Source organism: Bos grunniens, chromosome 29 (genome assembly GCF_055505025.1).
Source record: "Bos grunniens cultivar Pamir isolate PY7600 chromosome 29, Bosgru_T2T1.0, whole genome shotgun sequence".
Taxonomy (NCBI): Eukaryota; Metazoa; Chordata; class Mammalia; order Artiodactyla; family Bovidae; genus Bos; species Bos grunniens.
The window spans coordinates 23,019,356-23,042,858 of record NC_141193.1 but is presented as its reverse complement, the minus strand read 5'-3'; the positions used below and the strand labels follow the sequence as shown (position 1 = coordinate 23,042,858).

General features: G+C 44.5%; 2 protein-coding genes across 3 annotated transcripts; both read left to right on the top strand.

Annotated features, from left to right (window-relative positions):
- Positions 1-337: 337 nt before the first annotated feature.
- PANX3 (pannexin 3) lies at positions 338-10,886 on the top strand. The gene is made up of 4 exons (XM_086383023.1): positions 338-643; positions 1,627-1,769; positions 4,576-4,790; positions 7,355-10,886. Exons 1-4 carry the CDS (start codon positions 463-465, stop codon positions 7,992-7,994), a joined length of 1,179 nt encoding a protein of 392 aa, XP_086239149.1. The 5' UTR covers positions 338-462; the 3' UTR covers positions 7,995-10,886.
- Positions 10,887-11,058: 172 nt separating this feature from the next.
- On the top strand, positions 11,059-22,726 carry TBRG1 (transforming growth factor beta regulator 1). Of its 2 annotated transcripts, XM_086383017.1 has the most exons (9): positions 11,059-11,427; positions 13,053-13,123; positions 14,113-14,345; positions 14,933-15,069; positions 15,367-15,513; positions 19,323-19,420; positions 19,652-19,762; positions 20,154-20,296; positions 22,373-22,726. In XM_086383017.1, the coding sequence occupies exons 1-9, from the start codon at positions 11,278-11,280 to the stop codon at positions 22,516-22,518; spliced, it is 1,236 nt and encodes a 411-aa protein (XP_086239143.1). In that variant the 5' UTR covers positions 11,059-11,277; the 3' UTR covers positions 22,519-22,726. The 2 variants fall into 2 exon arrangements, 1 of the variants encoding a protein (XP_086239143.1); XR_015157345.1 differs by lacking the exon at positions 19,323-19,420.
- Positions 22,727-23,503: the final 777 nt, after the last annotated feature.

Sequence of the window (23,503 nt, the reverse complement as noted above, 5' to 3'; positions counted from 1 at the left end):
ACCCCAAACCACAAAATGAGGGCCTTCCACACATTTAAGCAATCTCCACCCAGATTCCACACCAATTACACAGGGGGCCTGCTTGACAGCCCTCCTCCTCTCCCCTACCTCACCAAAAATACTAGATTAATGACAGGGCAGCTTAAAGCCATAGGACTGCGTCTGCCTTCAACGGTCCAGAGGGCGGCCTGGCACCAGCCCCAGCCGACACCCGACCCTCCTCCAGTAACGACCCACTGGGCGATGCCTCCCTCTAATTACCAGGTGCCTGGCTCAGGGCCTAGCCAGTTATTTAGAGAACCAGTGCCCGCTCCTCACACAGATGCTCGTGAGGCCCAGGCTGCAGGAACCGTCTGCTGAAAGCCTGCTCCCTGAAGCTGCCACCTACTGGGACTCCACTCTCCGGGACCCCACTCTCCAGGACCCCCGTCTGCCAGCCCTGGGCCCAAGCTCAATAGCAGCATGTCGCTCGCACACACAGCTGCAGAGTACATGCTCTCAGATGCCTTGCTGCCCGACCGCAAGGGCCCCCGCCTCAAAGGACTGCGTCTGGAGCTTCCCCTGGACCGAATGGTCAAGTTCGTAGCCGTGGGCTTCCCCCTGCTGCTGGTGTCACTAGCCTTTGCCCAGGAGTTCTCCTCCGGTAAGTGGCTTCCAAGCCCCAGTAGGCCCTGAAGCAAGACAGCCCCCACCCTGTCCAGATCGCATGACTTGGGCCGGGCATCACCCAAAAGGGAGATTATGCATCTGTTTAGGATGCCAGCAAAGCTGAGACGCAGAAAAACTTTGAAAGTCATTTCCAAAATTTTGCAATAAAAAATAGCCTTAATTCCAGTATGCTTGAAATCATTGCAATAATTAGTTTGTTTTGATTTTCATGTGGACGAAAGACATTAGAGTCGTATCATCTTTCCAGGACCTCTAAAGGTTTCAATTAGCCAAGCTTTAGATAAATCTCTTATCTTCTTGGGGCCTTTTCTTACTCCCTACCTCCTGGATTGTTGACTTAAGAACACATGTTAAGTGCCTGACAGAGCCTGACAGCAACACAGGTGCTCAATAAACGCTGTGTCATCACAGCATCAATGAATCCACTCATCTTTAAGAACCCCAGCCCTGAGCAGAAACACTAACAAATACATATACTGAGTGGTCCAGGTGCTAGATTAACTCAGCAAATCTGCCACCTCTATTAAAGACAACGTGAGCTTTCTCAGAATCAGGATTTGTTTTTCTTAATACTTATTTATTTATTTGGCTGTGCCAGGTCTTAGTTGCAGCATGTGAGATCTAATTCCCTGACCAGGGATTGAACCCAGGCCCCCTGTATTGGGAGCACAGAATCTTAGCCACAGGGCCACCAGGGGAGTCCCTGATTTGGGATTTCTGACTCTCTTTTCTGGTTACGTAGTGAGCTCACTAACTTTCCCAGGGAGATGTGTCAGCCTCCCCCTACTTCTTCATTCACCCAGAAAGTTAGGGCCTGGGAAGAAGACAGTGCCTGACAGATACAGAGATGGTCGGAGTTCTGGAAGTGACCCTTGGAAAGCTCTTAACTGATTGTCCCCCAGCTCCCTGTTCCCCCACCCCTACCCAGGGCTGCCTCAAGCTTTGTTCCTGTTTCAGGGTCTCCTATCAGCTGCTTTTGTCCCAGTAACTTCAGCATCCGGCAGGCTGCCTACGTGGACAGTTCTTGTTGGGACTCCCTGGTTCACCACGAACAGGATGAGTCTGGCCAGTCCAAGACGAAATCCCTCTGGCCTCACAAGGTAAAGTGGCTGGGGCTCTGCCAGCTGGATGGAGGGGGAGGAACTGAGTCATTATGTTCTCTCCTTGCCTGCCCCTGCCATTTTATTTTGGTCATTGACTTTCATGTTTCAGGCATTCTTCAAATATCTGGTCATATATTTGCTCACTCGCTTTTATCTGACTGCCTTGGGTTGAAGCAGTCAGTTTAAAGGGACCTTTTTGGGCCATTTCATTAGGAAAACCTCAAATATCAGCTGATAACAGCTGCAATCTGATATTCTGGACTGGTCAGTTTTCCCAAGAAGAATCAGTCAGTCCCTAACTTATGCAGAGGGAGCAGCAGGCAGTTGGCATCAAGCTTGTCTGCCAATCCTCTTGGAACTCAACTGTGGGTGTCAACATCCAGTACTTACACAGGTCACTGCCCCCTGTCCCCCATTCTCAGTATGGCCCCCTGCCCTCAATGGACCCAAGTGCAGAATCTGTCTGATTTAACATTTCCAAAGAATAAACCATAAGGGTGGTTGGCTGAGGGCATCATGTTTCAGAAAGGACCTGCGGGTCTGTTTCCTCAGTATTCCTGTTTCCAGCTCCACGTGCATCCCCACTTTCAGACGTATCTGGTTATCTCCCATTCCTGAGCCTTTCTGCTTCTGTGCGTGGTGAAAAGCACTTGCGGCCCCTACCTCAACACCGCATCCTCTCTGCAGGCTGGTAGCCTCTATTACACAACTGCTTCCCAGGTTTCAACACACTGTCGCTCTTGTCTCCTCTCCTATTTTCCTTGTCCTTACAGGATTATGGGGGGGTCCCTTTATTGTCATTCTAGTGAGGTTTCATGAGGGAGCAGAAGTAATATGTATGTACAATTTACAGTTTTAAACAGAGGTCACTCATAGCGTTTTCTAGTTATGACAGTTTACAGCTTATGATAGTTATAACAATTTACACCTCAAGCCACAGTTCTAGGACCCAGACAAAACCAGAGATTTTACCAGGGGGAAAGTGGAGGGAAGGGATAGTTTAAGAGCGATGTGTACACACTGCTATATTTAAAATGGATAACCAACCAGGACCTACTGTATAGCACAGGGAACTCTGCTCAATGTTATGTGGCAGCCTAGATATAAGAGGAGTTTAGGAGAGAAGGGATACATGTATGTGTATGGCTGAGTCCCTTTGCTGTCCACCTGAAAATATCATGACATTGTTAACTGGCTATACTCCAATATAAAATAAAAAGTTTAATTAAAAAAAAAAAAAAAACGGAGACTTCATAGAAAGAGTTCATGAGGTGTCTGTCTCTGGAAGTATTCAAGCAGGATCTAGACAGTTACGAGTTCAAAGTACTGCAGCGGGGATTTACATGTCAGAAGAGAATCAAATTGTCAATCATGAAATGTCCTGAGAGCTCTTTAAGCCCATATTCTCTGGCTCCACTTTAAACCTATTGAAACAGAAGCTCTAGGGTGAAGAGTTCATTTTCAAGAAATATAATTTCTTAGACAGGAGTGAAAATGTTCCCATTTTCTCTCGTGGCCTGATATGACTTTCCTAGCCTGTCTCTCATTTAGTTCAGAAACACACACACACAACCAAATATGCACCCTCCCTCTTTTTCTTCAAACTATAGTTCGGAGAAGCTATAGTCAAGTATTTATTAAAGGTGTGTGTTATTTGCTCAGTCATGTCCAGCTGTTTATAACCTCATGGACTGTAGCCCACCAGGCTCCTCTGTCCATGGGATTTCCCAGGCAAGAATACTGGAGTGGGTATCTGTTCCCTTCTCCAGGGGATCTTCCCGACTCAACAATTGAACCCACATCTCCTGCTCTGCAGGCAGATTCTTTACCATCTGAGCCACCTGGGAAGCCCATTTATTAAGGGATTAAACTCCAAAATCAAATTGCCTGGATCCAAATCCTGCTCATTCACCTACTAGACACATAACCCTGTGGGGGTTTCTCAACATTTTCATGCTTCAGTTTCTTTGTCTATAAAATAGAAATACTGATAGTACCTGACCCTGAATGAAAAATGCATATTCAGTACCCAGCACACATGTCCTTAACCAAGTCTCTGTAAGTAGAGTTTTTACTGTGTGCAAAATAGTAGGCCTAACCTGTTAGATGTGGTGAGTGTGAAAAGGAACCATAAGGAAAAATCCTTCATCTCAGGGAGCAAACATTATAATGAAGAACACCAAATTTATATACACCTCGACATCAGCTTCCACACACAGAGACCAGACACAGCACCCAAGGAATCCAAGACAGTGCCTGATGTGTAGTTTGGTCTTACCAAGAATCCAGAGAGGAGAAAAAGCCACTGCATATGGGGGTGAGGGGGAGCGGGGGGAGGGGGCAGTGGGGAGGGGTGGTGGGCAGACTACATGGAGGAAATGGGGCTCTGACTTCCTCTCTGAAGAGTCGAAATAAAAGCCATGTCAGAGCCCCTGGCAGCATTTTGAAGGCTAGTGAACTCTGGATGTCTGATGTTAAGAATCTGGAGTGGTCAGAGCAAGAAAAGTGGAAGATTGGGAATGAGGTGCTCTCCCCTAGACTGACATAATGACCATGGCCATGACCTCTAGGTGGCAACCCAGGATAACATGCATGGGCAGTGGGAACAGGCAGCTAGTGCTCTTTCTCTTCCCTTCCTCCCTTCCTTCCCATCTCTGTCTGTCTGTCTGTCTCTCTCTCTCTCTACCTTCCCCTTCCGAGACAGGAATCAGCGAATGAGATCCCTCCCTCAATACTCTCTCTGCAAGGGTGCAAGGTCTGGGCAACCCTGGGCTGCCCTCCTCAGCTTTCTCTTCCCCTGCAGGCCCTCCCCTACTTGCTGCTGGCCCTAGCTGTGGCCATGTACCTGCCAGTTCTGCTGTGGCAGTATGCAGCCGTGCCGGCCCTCAGCTCGGACCTGCTGTTCATCATTAGCGAGCTGGACAAGTCCTACAACCGCGCCATCCGCCTGGTGCAGCACATGCTGAAGATCCGACAGGAGAGCTCAGACACTGATGTGTTCTGGGACGAGCTGGAGAAGTGAGTTGTCTCCTCCACTCCTTTCCGAAAGACTCTGCCGAGCACTAAAATGGTACCTTGCAGGGTAATCTTGAAACTCTCCTCTGCACCATCCTTCTCTAGAATTCAAAGTGCTTAACACATCACCTCATTAATGCGCTATCATCTCTGTACAGGAAGAGGGAAAAGGAGTGTGCCTCCAGTTTACAGGTGAACGCAAAGTGTCACAAAGGGGTTAACCTCTGAAAGACCACTTCTTAAAAAATCTCTACTGAGGTTTTTGAAATTATTCGTTTATTTTAGTTTTTGACTGCACAGCGAGCGGGCTTCTCATTGCAGTGGTTCTCGTTGTGGAGCACAGGCTCTAGGGTGGGCAAACGAGCTCAGTAGTTGTGGCACAAAGGCTTATTTGTCCCATGGCATGTGGAATCTTCCTGGGCCAGGGATTAAACCCATGTCCCCTGCATTAGCAGATAGACTCTTAACCACTAGACTACTAGAGAAGTCCTGAAAGATCGCTTTTACAGAAACTTAAATGGCTTCTCCCAGGCCTGCAGGAAAAAAGATCCAAGTTCTCCCAAATATTTTTCCTAGGCCCTCCACACACTGTCATCAACTACTTTGTCAAGCTTTTCTCAAACTTCCAAGTCACGGAAACCTTCCATGCCCCCTGGGCAGTCTCCTTCCTTTCTCCCAAACAAGCCATTCATTCATTTAAGCACTCATTTCTCATTTATGGAGCACCAGACACAGCTCTGGGTGCTATGGAGATGTCTGTGTACATGTGTGTTGAGGGAGGAAGGGGTAATATTGTATTGAGGGTAAGCAGACAATGAATGAGCATAACACACAAATAAATTATATGGTAGAAGATAAGTGGATAAAGAAAACTGAGCCAGGGTCAGGGACTCAGGAAGGCTGGGAGGTGGAGGGAGGCACAGTTTTAATTTGGGTGGCCAGGGCAGGCCCCCTCTAAGCACAGTTGAGCTAAGATTTGAAACCCCAGTTTGTGCACATTTCTATCCTCTGAAAAAAGCTCCTCCCCTGTCTATCTTTCTGAACCCTATCTACCTTTGGAAGACCAATCTAAAATAACATTCTCCAGAGATGTTTCTGAACACTCCAGCTCACACTGTGATCTGTCTCCTAACTTTTACAACTACTGTGGTTTGTATCCATCTTTTAGCAACAAGTCAAGCATTATTTTCATTTCATATTTGCATGTCTCCTCTGCCCTTTCCCTGAAAGCCAGACTGTAAGCTTCTTAAGGGAGAAGGCAATGGCACCCCACTCCAGTACTGTTGCCTGGAAAATCCCATGGATGGAGGAGCCTGGCGGGCTGCAGTCCATGGGGTCGCTAAGAGTCAGACACGACTGAGTGACTTCACTTTCACTTTCCACTTTCATGCATTGGAGAAGGAAATGGCAACCCACTCCAGTGTTCTTGCCTGGAGAATCCCATGGACAGAGAAGCCTGGTAGGCTGCAGTCCATGGGGTCGCACAGAGTTGGACACGACTGAAGCGACTTGGCAGCAGCAAGCTTCTTCAGAGCAGAGACTGGATTACATATACCTAAATACAACTCTCAACAAACACTTGTAAGCACACTTATTTTTATAAAATGAATGAACTGACCTAAAAATCACACACAAAGTAAGCAGACTGAAAACCAGAACATGGTAATTTAGAATCCCTGCTCCCCCGCACCCCAGTCCTGTGCTAATTTAATAAATCAGTGCTTCCTAAGAATCCTGCTTCAGCTTACAGATTTAGTCTGCCCTGCTAGGCAGAAATCCAGAGTGGTCAGTCATTTATTACTCACTGATCATTCGCTGGGTTTACTGCATCGCATTCATTACTTGGAGAATTAAAATACACTCACATACCTGTTTTAGGGGAGAGGAGTGGTTATGCTCAAAAAAGACAGATGTTCCTGTGAGCCAAGAATACCATGCCGGATACACAGATTTTGTTACTTCCCCCATGCAGCTCTCAGGATATAGTTTCTTTGTTTTTGTTTTAAATTTTATTTATTTGACTGTGCCGTGTCTTGGTTGCGGCATGTGGGATCTAGTTCCCTGACCGGGGATTGAACCCAGGACCCCTGTATTAGAAGCATGGAGTATTAACCACTGGGCAACCAGGGAAGTACATCAGGATACAGTTGATTTTTTTTTTTTTTTTGGCTGTGCCAGGTCTTCGTTGCTGCATGGGCTTTTCTCTAGTTGTGACAAGCAGTGGCAACTCTAGTTGTGGTGCGCAGGCTTCTCACCGCGGTGGGTTCTATTGCTGTGGAGCACAGGCTCTAGGGAACGTGGGCTTCAGCAGCTGTGGAACATGTGGGTTCCACACGCCATGGGACAAATAAGCCTGCGGCTCACAGGCTCTAGAACACAGGCTCAGTAGTTGTGGCACAAGGGCTTAGCTGTTCCTCGGCATGTGGGAGCTTCCTAAACCAGGGACTGAATTCATGTCTCTCGCATTGGCAGGTGGATTCTTTACCACTGAGCCACCAGGGAAGCCCCCTCAGGATACAGTTTTAAATGTTTCTTCCTAAACTTGGCCGCTTTCTTCCCCTGCCCAGGGCTCGGAAAGAACGGTACTTTGAATTCCCCTTGCTGGAGCGGTACCTGGCCTGTAAGCAGCGCTCACACTCACTAGTGGCCACCTACCTCCTGAGGAATGCCCTCCTGCTCCTCTTCACCTCCGCCACCTACCTGTACCTGGGCCACTTTCACCTGGACGTCTTCTTCCAAGAGGAATTCAGCTGTTCCATCAAGACAGGGCTGCTACACGATGAGACCCACATCCCTGACCTCATCACATGCAGGCTGACCTCTTTGTCTGTCTTCCAGATCGTCAGTCTCGCCAGCGTAGCCATCTACACCCTGTTGGTTCCAGTGATACTATACAACCTCACACGGCTCTGCCGGTGGGACAAACGGCTCCTCTCCATCTACGAGATGCTCCCAGCTTTTGATCTTCTCAGCAGAAAAATGCTGGGCTGTCCCATCAATGACCTCAATGTGATCCTTCTTTTCCTCCGAGCCAACATCTCTGAGCTCGTCTCTTTTAGCTGGTTGAGTGTCCTTTGTGCACTGAAGGACACAGCCACCCAGAAGCACAACATTGACACCGTGGTTGATTTCATGACTTTATTGGCTGGCTTAGAACCCTCAAAACCTAAACATCTCACCCACGGGATGTGTGATGAAAATCCATAGTTAAGAAACTGTGAAGCAAGAAGTCCTATGGAAAGTAAAAATCTCTCCCCTTTTTCACAAGCCTCATGCGCTAATATACAAAAACACCCAAGTTAGGATTGCTAAGCTTGGATTTAGCTGAGTCGAAGATCCTATATTATGTTATCCCAAAGATGAGAAGATAAAATCATCACATGGAAACAAATCTGAAAGTTGGAGCTGAAGAATAAAAAATATATATATATTACGTCTAGAGCATAATATGATGACAAGAAGAACACTGAAACTGGAAGTCTAGACATTGTAAAAAGGGAGAAAGTTCTATAGGCTATTCATGGAGGCAGGTTTTTCCCACTGTATTTACTCCATGACCTTTCTAGGATAAACACTCAGTTTACCATGCTCTCCTTCAATGTCTGCCCAGGAGAAAACGCTCCTCCCCTAACTGAGTGTTGCCATATCATTTGATACCTACCTCTGAGATAAAACTTATTACACTATATTAATATAGCCCATGTACTTGTCTTTTCCTCTTAAATAAGTTAGCTAAAGGCTGTGTCATCATAGGCACTAATAAATAAATATTCTTCTGAATACATAAGGAACAAGAAGCTTTGGGAGGTGTTTTTTCTGTAGTCTGCCTGAAGTCGGGAAAAAATTGAACAAAAGGACTCTGATGCTTTGGAAAGCATAAAAGCTACTGGAGAGTTCTATTCTTCTCCATTAGGAGAAATAATTGAAACGAATGAGGCTCTAGCAGAAAATCCAGGATGTGTCAACAAATCTTGTTATGAAGATGGTTGACTGATCAAGAAGATAACACTTGGTAACCCTTCAGAACTAGATGAACTAAAGAGCAAAGAAGCATGTGAGAAATACATAAGATCTATTGGACTATACAGTCCACGGGGTCGCAAAGAGTCGGACAGGACTGAGCGACTTTCACTTTCACTTTCACTTCATTGAGGAGTGAAACTGGAATCCTTAAATAAACTAGTTTGAAACAAAAAAAAAAGTCAAACACGGAAATAAATAATTATGTAAAGTTATTACACCACAACTGGAATATTAAGCAGCCATCTAAAGTTACATTTATAAAGATGTTATAACAACATTACAAAATGACTATAACAGTGGTAAGTGAACAAAAGAGGAAATGTTACATTCAGTATCATCTAACCTATGTAAATGTGCATTAAAATATGAAACATACAAACTACTACATATGAAACAGATAAGAACAAGGATGTACTGTATAACACAGGAAATCATAGCCATTATCTTGTAATAACTTTAAATGAAGTATAATCTGCAAAAATACTGAATCACTATGCTGTACACCTGAAACTAATATATTGTAAATCAACTATACTTCAATTTAAAAAATTAAACGTGTTAAAAGTGATTCATTTCGTGTGGCAGATGTATGAATTTTTAAAAATCTTTATATTTTCTGAATTTTGCATGAACTGTTTTATAAATCGTAAAGAAGTATTTCTAATGAAAAATAAAATGTTAATGTAAATGCCACAGAAATCCGTTGGCCAGAGCAGCTTGCAAACCAAGATAAATGACAGTACTTTCCCTCCCACTAGGTAGGATACATGTAACATATGCGGAGGAATAGTGAAAACAGAGTCAGATCACGAAGCCTGCAAGGACAAAATACAGCTGAACATCAAATAAATCAGGCACTTAGCAAATAAAGGTAAAAAAAAAGAAAGAAAACTTCCTGTCAGTTAGAACAACCTATTTTCAGGTTCCAAGGTAAAGTGCCAATCTATAGTATGAAAGGCATGAGTATGGATAGTTGGTCAGCTGAAAGTATTCCTGGCAATTTCCAGACATGAATCCATAAGGCTGCCTTGAGTATGTTTGTAAAAGCACACTAGAAACATGAGGTCCAACGGGGCAGCTTACACTACAGATGGACATAAAGGACTCATAACCTTCTCTCTGTGGGAAAGCCATTTTATCAGGACTCTTGCAACTATTCTTACAATTTCCAGAAATGAAGTACCTGGATTTTTTATTCTAAACCTCTTTTTTTTTTTAGCTGATCATAAGTTTCTTATTTAAGCTTCAGGTTTTTCTCCAGTAACTTAATGTTTTGACAGTGTACATATTTTTCTTAATTTTTCTTAATTTCCATATACAATTCTAGAAATCTAAATTTTGAGTATACACAATAGTAATTAGGTATCAGTACAGAATCTTTCAGTTTATAACTGTCTTTCACCTCATCATTCTAAAGAGCATACTCAGTTTTGAGAAACCTGGGACCCAGAGGCTCACTGTAGTTAGTGGCATGGCTGGGGGGAAAAAAAGAATACTGCAAGCCTTCTACCTTCCAACCCAGTACAGTTACCAATACCGCATTCTAAAGAACTGTCTATTCTACTTGATGATTTTAGGCAGACCTTGGTTACAGAGTTAGAGCTATATAAGTTTAAGCACAGAAACATACTTTTGGTTTCCTTACGCAAATATATACTGAGTGCCTACTTAGTGCAAGCCCCTTATTAAAAGTGCCGGTTAAATCTTCCATCTTCCCTACTAGATTCTAATCTGAAAGCAGGGGACTTCTTTTTTCTATTCACCACTGTAATCCCAGTAAAATGACAGCGTACTAGGCCCTCAGGAAACATCTATGCCAGCTTTATGAAGAAAAAAAGCAAAGACACAGCACTCCCCTTATGCGCTCCAGCGCGTCGTACAATCGGGGAAGGCCAGTCTGTAAGGAATGTGGGAAAGAGGTGCTAAAACACTTCGGGCTTAGGAACCATGTGATTTTTGTGTATTGGTCTTTAGCTCAACAGTAACAAGCCTCAGCTAAACACACACATGTACACAACGTCTCAAACGGTCGTTTCCAACCGCTCTCCCTCTTCACCAAGCCCCGCCTCCCCCCCGCCTCCCCCCCGCCTCCCCCCCGCCTCCCCCCCGCCTCCCCCCCGCCTCCCCCCCGCCTCCCCCCCGCCTCCCCCCCGCCTCCCCCGAGCCGCAGATCCGCCCTGCCGAGACCGGATTCCAGCACCGGAAGTTACGTGAGGTTGACGCCGTGACGTAACCTCCGGTCGCGGCTGACTTCCGAGGCAGATGCGGAAGTGCAGGAGGTGCCTGGAGTCGGTTCAGTTACAGGATTTCTGGCCTAGCCAGGCGCCTGGTGAACCTTCCAGAGAGGTCGTTTTTTAAAGGGCCGCTCCCGCCAGCCCAGCCCAGACCAAGCCGACGTTGAGGGCCGCTCCTCAGCGGAAGGGCCGATGCAGGCCGCGCCCTGGAGCCCCCATAGCGGGGCCGGACCATGAGCCTGCTGGGCAGCCTGGCCTCCTCGCCGCGAGACCCGCTGCAGTCCAGCAAGGCCAGGATGAAAAAGCTCCCGAAGAAGAGTCAAAACGAAAAGTACCGGCTCAAGTACCTGCGGCTGCGCAGAGCGGCCAAAGCCACGGTGTTTGTAAGTATGCCGGCGCTCGGGCCTTCTCCACCTTTAGCCTCTCCTAACTCGCGAAATCTTTCCCCGAACTGTTTCCCTTCCCAGAGTGGCAGTGTTAGTAGAATGTTAGCTCTTCCAGGGTACATTACTTGTGGTTAGCCATGTGCGAATTAAATAATTCCTGTAATTCTGTTTCCTCGTCTGCAAATGAGCGCTAATAACTAACTACCTTGCTGAGTTAATGAAGATTAAATGAGGAAAGTTAAGGGGCCAGTACCTAGAAGATGTGTCAGTAAGCGTTAGTCATTTTCCTTATTGCCGCAGAATCCTTGGAAATGCCTTTGGTTCTCCAAAGAAACTTGAGAACTCTAGCAGAGCCCTGACTCCAACAAGTCAAACACCTGATTCTAGTTTATTACTTCATTACCGCATCCTGTTTCCCATGCACTCCGCACACCCACAGCCGACCCTTTCCCTGAACAGGCACATGAAACTTTCAATAGTCCCGGCTTCTGCTCTCTTGTGAGTCTTCCGAGTTTTCTGCTGATCTTTTGTTGTAGGTGCAGCAGGTTTATTGAATGAATGAACTCTTTCTGGTTTGCCAGCCACAACTGTTAGACGATATTGTGGCTTGCTCAAGCTCAGCTCAGTGCTTGGAGATAGCAAGTATCTCAAATGTCTTCCCACATGTGAATCAACACCTTACCTCTTCGCATACCAAAATTTGAACATCCCTTAGCTTTTTTGGACGCACAGGGAAAGGTTTGGAAATTAGAACACTTATTCTGAGGACATTTATTTGCCACCTGCTATGTGCACTGGAGAGAAGTAAGAAAAGCAGAATTTAAAGGATTCGGTATCTAATTGATGTTGCCTTTCTTTTATCCCTAAATATTAGCGGTACCTAAAGCTTGGCACTTGTATTATTATTAGACTCTTGGTTCCATCAGACCCATGAAGAAGGTTTCGTGAAGAAAAAAGGTATTGTTTTGATCGTTCAACGTTTGAGGTCCCAACTGTGGAACATCCAGATTGAAACAGTCCCCTCAGGACTCATGTTTGAGAGATGAACGGAGCCATCAGTAAAGAACGATGATGCTTGAATACATATAAATAGGTTGTGAAGTTTAAAATTTTATAGACTAGACTTGATTTTGTTCCATCCAGATTTTTCTCTTTAAGGTTCATTACTGTATGCTTTGCTTTGGGTTAGGTTGCTTTATAAGCTCCCTAAGAGTCAAGGCACTTGGGAATGAGGACGTTCCCCATGGTTATAAGGGTTGAGGTAAAGTATCTATAGATTTGAGCAGTATGGCCTTCTCGCTGCTGAAGGCTACCCTAATTAAGGTGACCATATGTGTTGATTTTTCTGGGACACCCTACTTTGCCGTATTGTTCGGACAAAATAATTACTAACTCCCCCTTTTCACTCGAAGGTGGTGCAGTTTCCAAATTACTACTCTGCCCATAGTAGAAATTGGCCCTACCTTTACTTACAGGTTTCTTTACAGTTTGTCTGCACTGTAGACTGGCTCTTCTTCTCCCTAGCAACACATAGCTCTTTGGTTTGGAATATAGCTCCTCTTCTCAGCCTACTTTGATCTTTTATTCCTTTTGTGTGATTATATTCCAAATTTTTCTTCAAGGAAAATGCTGCTATTTGTGATGAAATTGCTCGTCTTGAGGAAAAATTTCTTAAAGCAAAAGAAGAGAGACGGTAAGCTGGGGTCACTTTGTGTTCAGAATCACATTTTTGGTGATTGATATGGTGTTGGTGCTCTTGGGGGTTTTTTCCTCCATCAAGATTTTTGTACTTTGCACCAGCCACCAGTGTGGTCCAGAGAAACTCACAGCCTGTGGTACTGATTCATAGCAACCCAGGTCATGTTAGACTGTGATGATGAAACAGTGCTCTCCATCTTTCCAACAAAACCCTCTGACCACATCTAATAAGTAATGTGGTATTATAACTGGGCTATTATAAAAGCCAGGGAATTAAAAACTACATTTTTTTCCTACAAATATTTATTCAGTATGTAGTAATTGATGCTTTTGAACTGTGGTGCTGGAGAAGACTCTTGCGAGTCCCTTGGACTGCAAGGAGATTCAACCAGTCCTTCTAAAAGGAGACAAGTCCTGGGTGTTCATTGGAAGGACTGATGCTGAAACTCCAATACTTTGCCCACCTCATGCAAAGAGTTGACTCATTGGAAAAGACCCTGATGCTGGGAGGGATTAGGGGCAGGAAGAGAAGGGGACGACAGAGGATGAGATGGCTGGATGGCATCACTGACTTGATGCACATGAGTTTGGGTGAACTCCAGGAGTTGGTGATAGACAAGGAGGCCTGGCATGCTGCGATTAATGGGGTCGCAAAGAGTCGGACACAACTGAGCGACTGAACTGAACTGAGTACTCTGAGTGAGCAGCTCATGATATGTGCCCTTTGGAAGCCTAACATCTTCCAGCATCCAGTTAGAAGAGCTCTCCATATGCAGAAGGGATGCACTGTAGTCCTTTATCCTTAGCTTCTTGAGGTGTTATCCTCTGGAGCTTCGTTTTTCCCAGGGTTTAATAAGAACTTTACTTTTGTGAATGTGATCGTCTTTGCATGTACTTGTGACTTTTCCTAGTACTTGAATAAAACATGGAATTGAGACAAAACAGAAGCTCATACCCCTTGCTCCCTTTCCTCCCCAACCTCAGGTACTTGCTAAAGAAGCTCCTCCAGCTACAAGCCTTAACCGAAGGGGACGTACAGGCTGCAGCTCCTTCCCACAGCTCCAGTTTGCCCCTGACTTACACTGTGGCCAGCTCTGTGGGAACCCTCCAGGGAACTGGGCCGGTCTCTGGGCCAAGCACTGGGGCTGAGGAACCATTTGGGAAGAAATCCAAGAAGGAGAAAAAAGAAAAAGGCAAAGAGAACAACAAACTGGAAGGTACCTTGGCGAGAGGATATCAGTTGTCCTGGTGGCTCAGCAACTAATGAAAAGAACCTGATCCTGACTGGTAGACACTCGGCCACAGAGATGATGTAAACTCTTACTGGTCCTTAAGCACCCCTGGTAAAGGCCCTTGAAAACCAAGTGTCTTCAAGCCACTCCGGGTAGAGGACTCATGTTTAGACCTGATTAAACATAATGAGAGAAGTTCAGGGCTTCCCCCACTTCTCCTACATTCCCAGCTGTCTGGGAGCCTCCAGTTCAGTCTTTCCTAGAGGCAGGGAAATGGGCTCGGTGGCCTTTGAGCACATGGATGGCTTGGAAAATTGCTGACCTTATAAGTGAAGCCAGAGGCCTTACAAAATGTAAGGCTTCTAGATCCTAAGCACTGATGCTGAAATTGGTTGCAGCCAGGTGGGCGGGTTAGAAAGATAAACAGGGCTTTGGGGAAAAGCCCCATGTGCCCTTTCAATGTGTGCGTAGAACCAGGATTGTCTCGTTGCTCTTAGCATCGTGTAAATTTTTTCCCTTCCCCTCAGCATTGGGAGGGACCTAAAGTGGGTGACCCCAGATTTGCGTTTCAGTTCTGAAGAAAACATCCAAGAAAAAGAAAATGGAGGCAGGTGCTCGCAAGCCGGTTCAGCCCATTGCCCTGGACCCCTCAGGACGGCCTGTGTTCCCCATCGGACTGGGGGGCCTAACAGTGTATAGCCTGGGGGAGGTGAGTGAGCCCAGCGACCAAGAGAGAGGAGCAGCAGAGATTCGGGAATGGGGTTGAGCCTTCCCTCCCTGTTCCCATAAGCAGCAGTCCCTCGCTGATCCAGACCAACCCCTGAAAACCTCCAGTCCCTAGGAAAGCAGATTGTTTTCATCGGCTGCACATCCAGTGCTCTTTGTCTGTCTGATCTGAGTCACTCTTTTCAGCCCCAAGGTGGTTCTAGAGGCTTCCACAGTACCCTGGGCCTTTCAGTTCTCCAGCGACCTCAGTGGCAAGTTGGGGGGATCTTTTCTTTTCTAGATCATCACCGACCGACTTGGCTTCCATGACGAGACTGCCATCTACCCCGTGGGCTACTGCAGCACTCGGGTCTATGCCAGCATGCGGAGTCCGGACCAGGAGTGTCTGTACACCTGTCAGATCAAGGATGGTGGCACGCAGCCTCAGGTACCTGCGCTAAGGATAACTGCTGGGTTTTGTTTCTTTTTCCCCTCTTTTTCTGAGAACCTTCTCTGTGACAGGCACTCTGTGATAAGTGATGGAGCCAGGATGTGAATCTGCATCCATGTGATTCCCCGACTGACACCCCTTCCGGTGAACCGTTCTGCTCCTCACGTTAGTGGTGACCATGTGAGGCCTGACCAGACTGCTTGTGGGTGAAGTTCAGGCTTACACTCAGGGAAGATTAGTGTGACACTCTGCCCGTTCAGGTGGAACCAAAATGGAGGCAGCAGATAAACTACGTATTCACTTTTGCCTGCGCGTGCTCTTTTTTTTTAATTTATTCCTTTATGTTCAGCTGCACTGGGTCTTCATTGCTGCGCGCGGGCTTCTCATTGCGGTGGATTCTCTTCTTGTGGAGCACGGGCTCTAGGCATGCAGGCTCAGTAGTTGTGGCGCGTGGGCTTAGCTGCTGCACGGCATGTGAGATCTTCTGGGACCAGGGATTGAGCCCGTGTCCCCTGCATTAGCAGGCAGACCCTAAACCACTGGACTATTGGGGAAATCCCTGACTGCGCATCCTCTCAGTGCTGTGGTTCAAGACGGTTCATTTTCCCACACCATGTCCTCTGATCCTTGGGGAAGATAGACTCTTGTCAGAGTTGCAGGCTTCGCTGTCTGATGATGTTGCAGGTGGCTGGAAAATGGGGTGGAAACTTTGAGCAGAAGCTGAGAGCCTGCCTGCCACTGTGGATAATACTGCATCGCTCCTATCCTTGTTAGAAGGCTCTTAAATGCAGCTGAGAGTTCTGATGACCTTGGCCATGCAGCATTTCTCTTTAGAACGTGTTCTAACAGACAGACTTGATGTAGCAGTGTTTATAACAAATCTATATATTTAAGGAAAATCTAATCAGAATCCTAATAGAACGTAAATGACAACCCACAAGCTGCTCCTTAATTTCCTCTGGAAGTGTTAGCTGCTCAGTCACGTCCAACTCTTTGCCATCCCATGGACTGTAGCCCACTAGGATCCTCTGCCCATGGGATTCTCCAGGCAAGAATACTGGGGTGGGTTGCCATTTCCTTTTCCAGAGGATCTTCCCAACCCAGGGATTGAACCTGGGTCTCTTGCGTTGTAGGTGGATTCTTTACCACCTGAGCCACCAAGGGAGCCCTGAAAGACAAATGCTAAAGTGTTTTTGAAAACACAGATTCTGTAGGGTTTTTGTTTCTTTTATTAAGCCATTAGTCCATCCACACAGGATTTTCAGGTACCTTGTGTGCTTTCATTTTTTTCCCCTAACTGACATCAAGTGACACCTTTGAAGTGAAGTGAAGTGGGCTTTGCTTGTGGTTCAGCTGGTAAAGAATCTGCCTGCAGTGCAGGAGACCTGGATTCTACCCCTGGGTTGGGAAGATCCCCTGGAGAAGGGAAAGGCTACCCACTCCAGTATTCTGGCCTGGAGAATTCCAGACTGAGCTTTCCTTTTTTTCTCTAACTGACATCAAGTGACACCTTTAATGTATACTAAATACATGTAATACTTTGTTGTGTTTCCAGACAGTTCTATTTCATCTATTTGACTATAAATCCCAGTATGACTTTTATTTACTTTAGCTTCATAGAATGTTCTATACTGTAATGTGTTAAAACATAGAACAATAGTTTTATTGTCCTAGGGTGAGGGGAAAGGTTTTCTTTAGCAAGATGTGAAAAGTAGAAGCCATAATGGAAAATAGTAACAGATTTGACTATTAAAATTTTAAACACTTCTGAATGACAAAAACCACCATGCTACTGCTAAGTCATTTCAGTCGTGTCTGACTCTGTGCGACCCCATAGACGGCAGCCCACCAGGCTCCCCTGTCCCTGGGATTCTCCAGGCAAGTGGAGTGGGTTGCCATTTCCTTCTCCAATGCATGAAAGTGAAAAGTGCAAGTGAAGTCGCTCAGTCGTGTCCGACTCTTAGCGACCCCATGGACTGCAGCCTACCAGGCTCCTCCATCCATGGGATTTTCCAGACAAGAGTACTGGAGTGGGGTGCCACCATAATCAAAGTTAAAACTCAAGCAACAAACAAGAAGAAAACATATCACAGTGGATTAAAATCCAGATAAAGTGCTCTTGTAGTCTAAGATATAAAAGCAATCAGATGGGAAAAAAACAGGTATTTCACAGAAACAGTGCAGATGGTCGATGAGAGCAGACAGCACTCGTAGTTAGGGAGATGAAAATAAAATAAAAAGATCTTATTTTTCTCATACGCAAATATCAGATAGATAATAGCAAATGTTGGCCAGCGTGTAGGAAAACAAGTACAAATGGCATTAGTAGGAATGAAAATTGTAAAGTTCCTTTTTTTGGAAGGCTGCTGGGGTAGTATCAACAATTTTAATGTGTGAATCTTTGGTCCAGGATACTTCTAGATATTCTGGAATGTCTTAGACGCACAAATAAGAGTTACATATAACAGTATAATTGCGACATTGTTTGCAATAGCAAGAATTTAAAAGTAGCCTAAATAGCCATCAGTAGGAGAATGGTTAAAAATTAAAATATATCCACCTTGTGTAATATTATACAACAGTTAAAAGAATGAAGTAGAGAAAGATCCCAAGACCAAAATAATACATTTTAGGCTTTTAACTGTGCTTTGCTCGAATAGGATATATAAGTGTACACACAATATAAAAGGTTGGGATTGGCGTGATCAATATCAAATAGAAGAGCCACCCTGAAATATTCGAAGATAATTGTTAACAGTTTTTTCATGAATTAGCTGAGAAATCAGTATAAACCATCAGAATGTTAAGTTTGCAACATATGTCATTGAAATAATAAAATCATTCTGACTGAAACTACTCACAAGATAATTTATTATTAACAAAATTTAAAGAGCTCTGAAATTTGACACAGGAAGATTGAATCAAGTGAAATAATAACCACAGAGGAAAACTAACAGTAGTAGAAGCCACTCAGGGTTTGTTTTGGATTCTTAAAAAAAAAAATGATAAATGCACATAATTGTAAACACATACATACTATTTATAAATATATATAGTGTGTATGTGGGTGGGTGTGTATATATATATAGATATACAGAAAATAGATTAATCCTGTGTGGAATAATTTGATTAAACTTTGAAAGACTGGAAACTGCTTAATTGAACTTTATAGAAAACTGATTAAGGAATTTAACTGACTGAATATAGAACCTGTTACAGAAAAGAATTTTCTTTTTCTTTTTTTTTTTTTTTTTTTTGGTCAAAAGTCTTTAAACAGTATAGAAAATTTGTCAGGGAATTGTTAGCTAGATCACACTTGTTACAAAATACTTTCCTGGCAAAAATTCCTCAGTATTAGTAGAATTTTGATCTAAGAGTTTCTTTTTATAAACAGTCAAGATACTTTACAACTCAAAAAATAAAGTGAAATGGGGATTTGTAGTCAAAATGGCCTAGATCTCTTCCTACATACTGTAAAATCAATGTAACATTATGTGGAGAACAATCTCATTTGTTTCAAAATATCATCTGTACTTATAGCTTATAAATATGTTAGTGGATAAGAAAGCATCTGGAAAGGTATGGAACGAGTTAAGCATTGCCCTCTGGACAGTAGGTAAATAAAGGGTGCAGAATCAAACAGTTGAAAGCCTTTGTTTTATGGCTTGGAGTGTCTAACAGCCAAGACACGGTTAAACAAGAGGCACACCTTGCTTCGGGCTCCAGAGTGAAGAACAGCAGTAGCAGCAGTGTGACTGCCACCTTCTCCCTGAAGACTGGGCTCACTGCTCCTTTATCTTTCTCAGTTTGAAATTGTTCCTGAAGACGACCCCCAGAATGCTATCATCAGCTCCTCCGCTGATGCCTGTCATGCAGAGCTGCTCAAGACCATCAGCGCGGCTATGTAAGTTGACCAGTAACTGGAAGGCAGGCTAGAAAGGTCAGTTGGGGTACAGTGAGACCTTCTCTCTTGCTTTTAATGAGTAGAGATCCCTTATTGTATAGAAAGCTAGCCTATGTCCTTGGCGTATCTTGGCAGCTACAGGCTCCAGACTCTCCAAGTCAGGAAAGATTACTCTGTGTGTTCATACTCATCTCTCGGCTCTCAAGCAAAAATTCTCTGTCTCCCATTTAGGGGAAAACTAATACCCAACCTGCATCCATCTGGAGCTGACTTTTTTGGGTTTTCTCATCCAACCATCCACAACCTGATCCAGAGTTGTCCAGGAGCTCGAAAATGTGTCAAGTAAGTGGGGTCGAATCCATTTCCTTGAAAGAAGCTCCATGGTCAGTGGGCCAGGGACTAAACTGGTGGTCACTGCTCTGCTTGTTCATCTATTTACTGAGCTGCTTCTGTACATAAGGCACAGTATTGTCTTCTGCGGCCTGTGGATGGTAGCCTGCTGTCCTGAAGGTCTTACCATTTGTGTGCATCATGACAGCTAATGGATGGGGAAGTCCTGCAGAAGAAGTGTCACTAGAGACGCCTGTCTGTGTGCTTTTCAATTTTGGTTAGTTAATATGTTTTTCAGATATATATAGGAGAGACCTAAAGAAAAAAATACCTGATCCCTTTGGAGGGACGAATGGATTAACAGCCAAAGGACAACTCAATAATGTTCCCTTTGGTCCTGCAGTTACCAGTGGGTGAAGTTTGATGTGTGCAAACCTGGAGACAGCCCCCCACCACAAGAACAGCTAGAGAATGACATAGCTACAAGCTTTGAAGCCTTTCAGAGACACACCTTCGATGAAGATCATAGTGATCCCATTCTACAAGGTATCTTTTTTGTTTTTCCCTTCTGGTTTGAAAGTTGACCATTTTTAGGCTACCCTTCCCTCTTCCTTCATCACCGAGTAGCCCACTGACCTGGGCAAGGCTTTCCCTGCTCCAGCCACAGGTAGCTCTAGCAGAAGTCTGAAGGCGTGGCTGAGATCCTGGGGTGGCAGGGCTCACCAAGAACTTAGAGCAGCTCATTTTCTAAGCTGGATGTCCTCAGCAGAACTCTAAGGGGAAGTTCACTGTGGGACTTGAAACATAACATATAGTAAGGAAATCCATGGCCTTGATCCTGCCTATCCTCCATGGATTCCCCCCACAAATGAGTGGAGTGATCAGAGGATCCAGGATGGGTGTCATATAGGGAGAGCTCTGGACTAGAAATGAGAAAATAGAGTTAACTTCTCTGTCTTTACCTACTGTGCTCTGTAACCTTAGGCAAGTTACTTAATCTAGTTGATTTACACTGTTAATTTCTGCTGTACGCCAGAGTGATTCAGTTATACATATATACTTTATATTCTGTTTTGTCACGGGATATTGACTATAGTTCCTTGTGCTATACACTTGTTTTTATCCATTATGGGTGGTTTTTATCCATCCATCCATAAAATATCCATACATTTTATCCATGTACATACTAGTAGCATGTCTAGTCTGCTAATCCCAAACTCCCAATCCTTTCCTCTCCCTTGGCAACCACGTGTCTGTTCTCTATGTCGATGAGTCTGGTTTTGTTTTGTGGATATGTTCATTTGTGTTGTATTTTATATTCCGCATATAAGCAATATCATATGGTATTTGTCTTTCTCTTTCTGATTTACTTCACTTTGTATAATAACCTCTATCCATCCATGTTGCTGCACATGGCATTATTTCATTCTTTTTTATTGCTGCGTTATATCGCACACATCTTCATTCATTCATCTGTCAGTGACTTGACTATTCTGTTGCTATGAACATAGGGGTGCCCATCTCTCTGCATTATGGTCTTATCTGGGTGTATGCTCAGGAGTGGGATTGCTGGATCATGGCTTATAGTCTTGTCTGGGTGTACGCTCAGGAGTGGGATTGCTGGATCATGCTTATAACTCTGTAGTTTTTTGAGGAACCCCCATACTGTTTTCCACAGTGGTTGCACCAGCGTACACTCCATCAACAGTGTAGAAGGGTTCCTTTTTCTCCACAGGCTCCAACATTTATTATTTTGTAGACTTTTTAATGATGACCATTCTGACTAATGTGAGGTGGTACATCATTGTAGTTTTGATTTGCATTTCTGTAATAATTAGGGATGATAAGCATCTTTTCTGGAGAAGGAAATGGCAACCCACTCCAGTGTTCTTGCCTGGAGAATCCCAGGGACAGAGGAGCCTGGTGGGCTGCCGTCTGTGGGGTCGCACAGAGTCGGACGTGACTGAAGCTATTTAGCAGCAGCAGCAGCATCTTTTCATGTGCCTATTGGACATATGTATGTCTTCTTTGGAGAAATGTCTGTTTAGATGTTCTGCTCATTTTCAATTGGGTTTTAATTTTTTTTAACTGTATGAACTATTAGTATGTTTTGGAAACAAAACCATTGTCAGTAGCATCATTTGTAAATATTTTCTCCCAGTCCATAGGTTGTCTTTTTGTTTTATTGTTTCCTTTGCTGTGCAAAAACTTTTAAGTTTGATTGGATCCCATTTGTTTACTTTTGCTTTTATTTCTTTTGCCTTGGGAGACTGACCTAAGAAAACATAAAACATTCAATTTATGTCATATGTTTTGCCTGTGTTCTCTTCTAGGAGTTTTATAGTGTCATGTCTTATATAAAGTCTTCACCATTTTGAGTTTTTTTTGTGTAGGGTGTGGGGTTGTGATTGATTCACATGTGGCTCTCCAGCTTTCCCAGCACCGCTTGCTGTATTTCAGCCAGTTTGCTTCATTGTAAAAGTAAATATCTGTCCTGTCTCATCAAACAAGGGCAGAACTGGGCTGACAGATGCAAACGAGTTGAAAGAATTAAAAGGATATGTGTGCCAGTCTCCTAAGATTCCCAGGCAGCAGTGGACCTTAAGGAATTTTTTTCTCCAGGATCCTTGGACCTCCCGGAGCTTCAGCCTACAGCCTTTGTGTCTTCTTACCAACCCATGTTCCTGACCCATGAACCCTTGGTAGACGCTCACCTACAGCACCTGAAGTCTCCGTCACCGTGCAGCCCATCTCAGTCTTCGGATTGAAGTAAAAGGAGTCGATACCACATCATTCTCATCAGGATGGGTATTTTAGCTTAATTAGACTATATAGAAGAGGGCAGCAACTCAGGAGTGAACAAGATAGTAAATTAACACATTTTGTCGCAGAGGTTCCCATGGTGACAGCTTTCCTGGGAAAAACTTCAACTTGGTTTTATTTTTAGTAATAAATTTCTGTTGACAGTTCTGCTTATTTTCATCTTGTTGTCATCATGATATAATCAGAATTTTACACCTTCTGACAACCCTCCACCCTCGATTCTGAGCCTGGGTCATTGACTGTCTGAGCCCCTGCAGCCAGCTGCTGCTTTATCTTCACGTCAGTGTGATCAGAATCAGATCCTACTCATCCCCAAGCTGGAAGGTCCAGTGCCAGGGTCCAGCCCCCAATGGATCCAGGGAAATTCGAAGGAGAGACGGCTTCAGCGATCAGGATACAGTAGCTTTAATTAAATATTAATTAGAGATATAAAGAGTAATAGAATAAGGATAGCTCAGTAGGAAAATTGAGTGGAGAAAAGAGGCTGAATAACTTGGCTTACGTGGAAAGCTAGTAAAATTCCAGGGCGAGGAGTTTACGTCACCTACGTAGGCCGCAGGCGTCCTCCCGTCCTCCCGAAGGAGAGGAGACACTAAGGCCTCCCCGGTCAGATCTTAGAAGCCCAGGCATAATTAGGAGGCTTGACGAGCCTCCACGTTCCAGATGGGGATTCAGCCAGAAGGTGAGAGAAAGAACGACATGGGGAGACCAGTCTTTCGAGGAATTGATCCCATTCTTTATTTTCCCAGGGTCTGTTTTGATACACAGATGTAAAACAAAAGTCACACGGGGTCAGCAGTCCTGACTTTTATTAAAGTCAGATGTTTCATACAAATGTATACAGAGGTCTTAGGGGTGTTACATCATCTTCTGGCCAGGGGGCCTGCTGACAATTTATGACCCTCTCCTTGTGACAGTGGTCAGTCAACC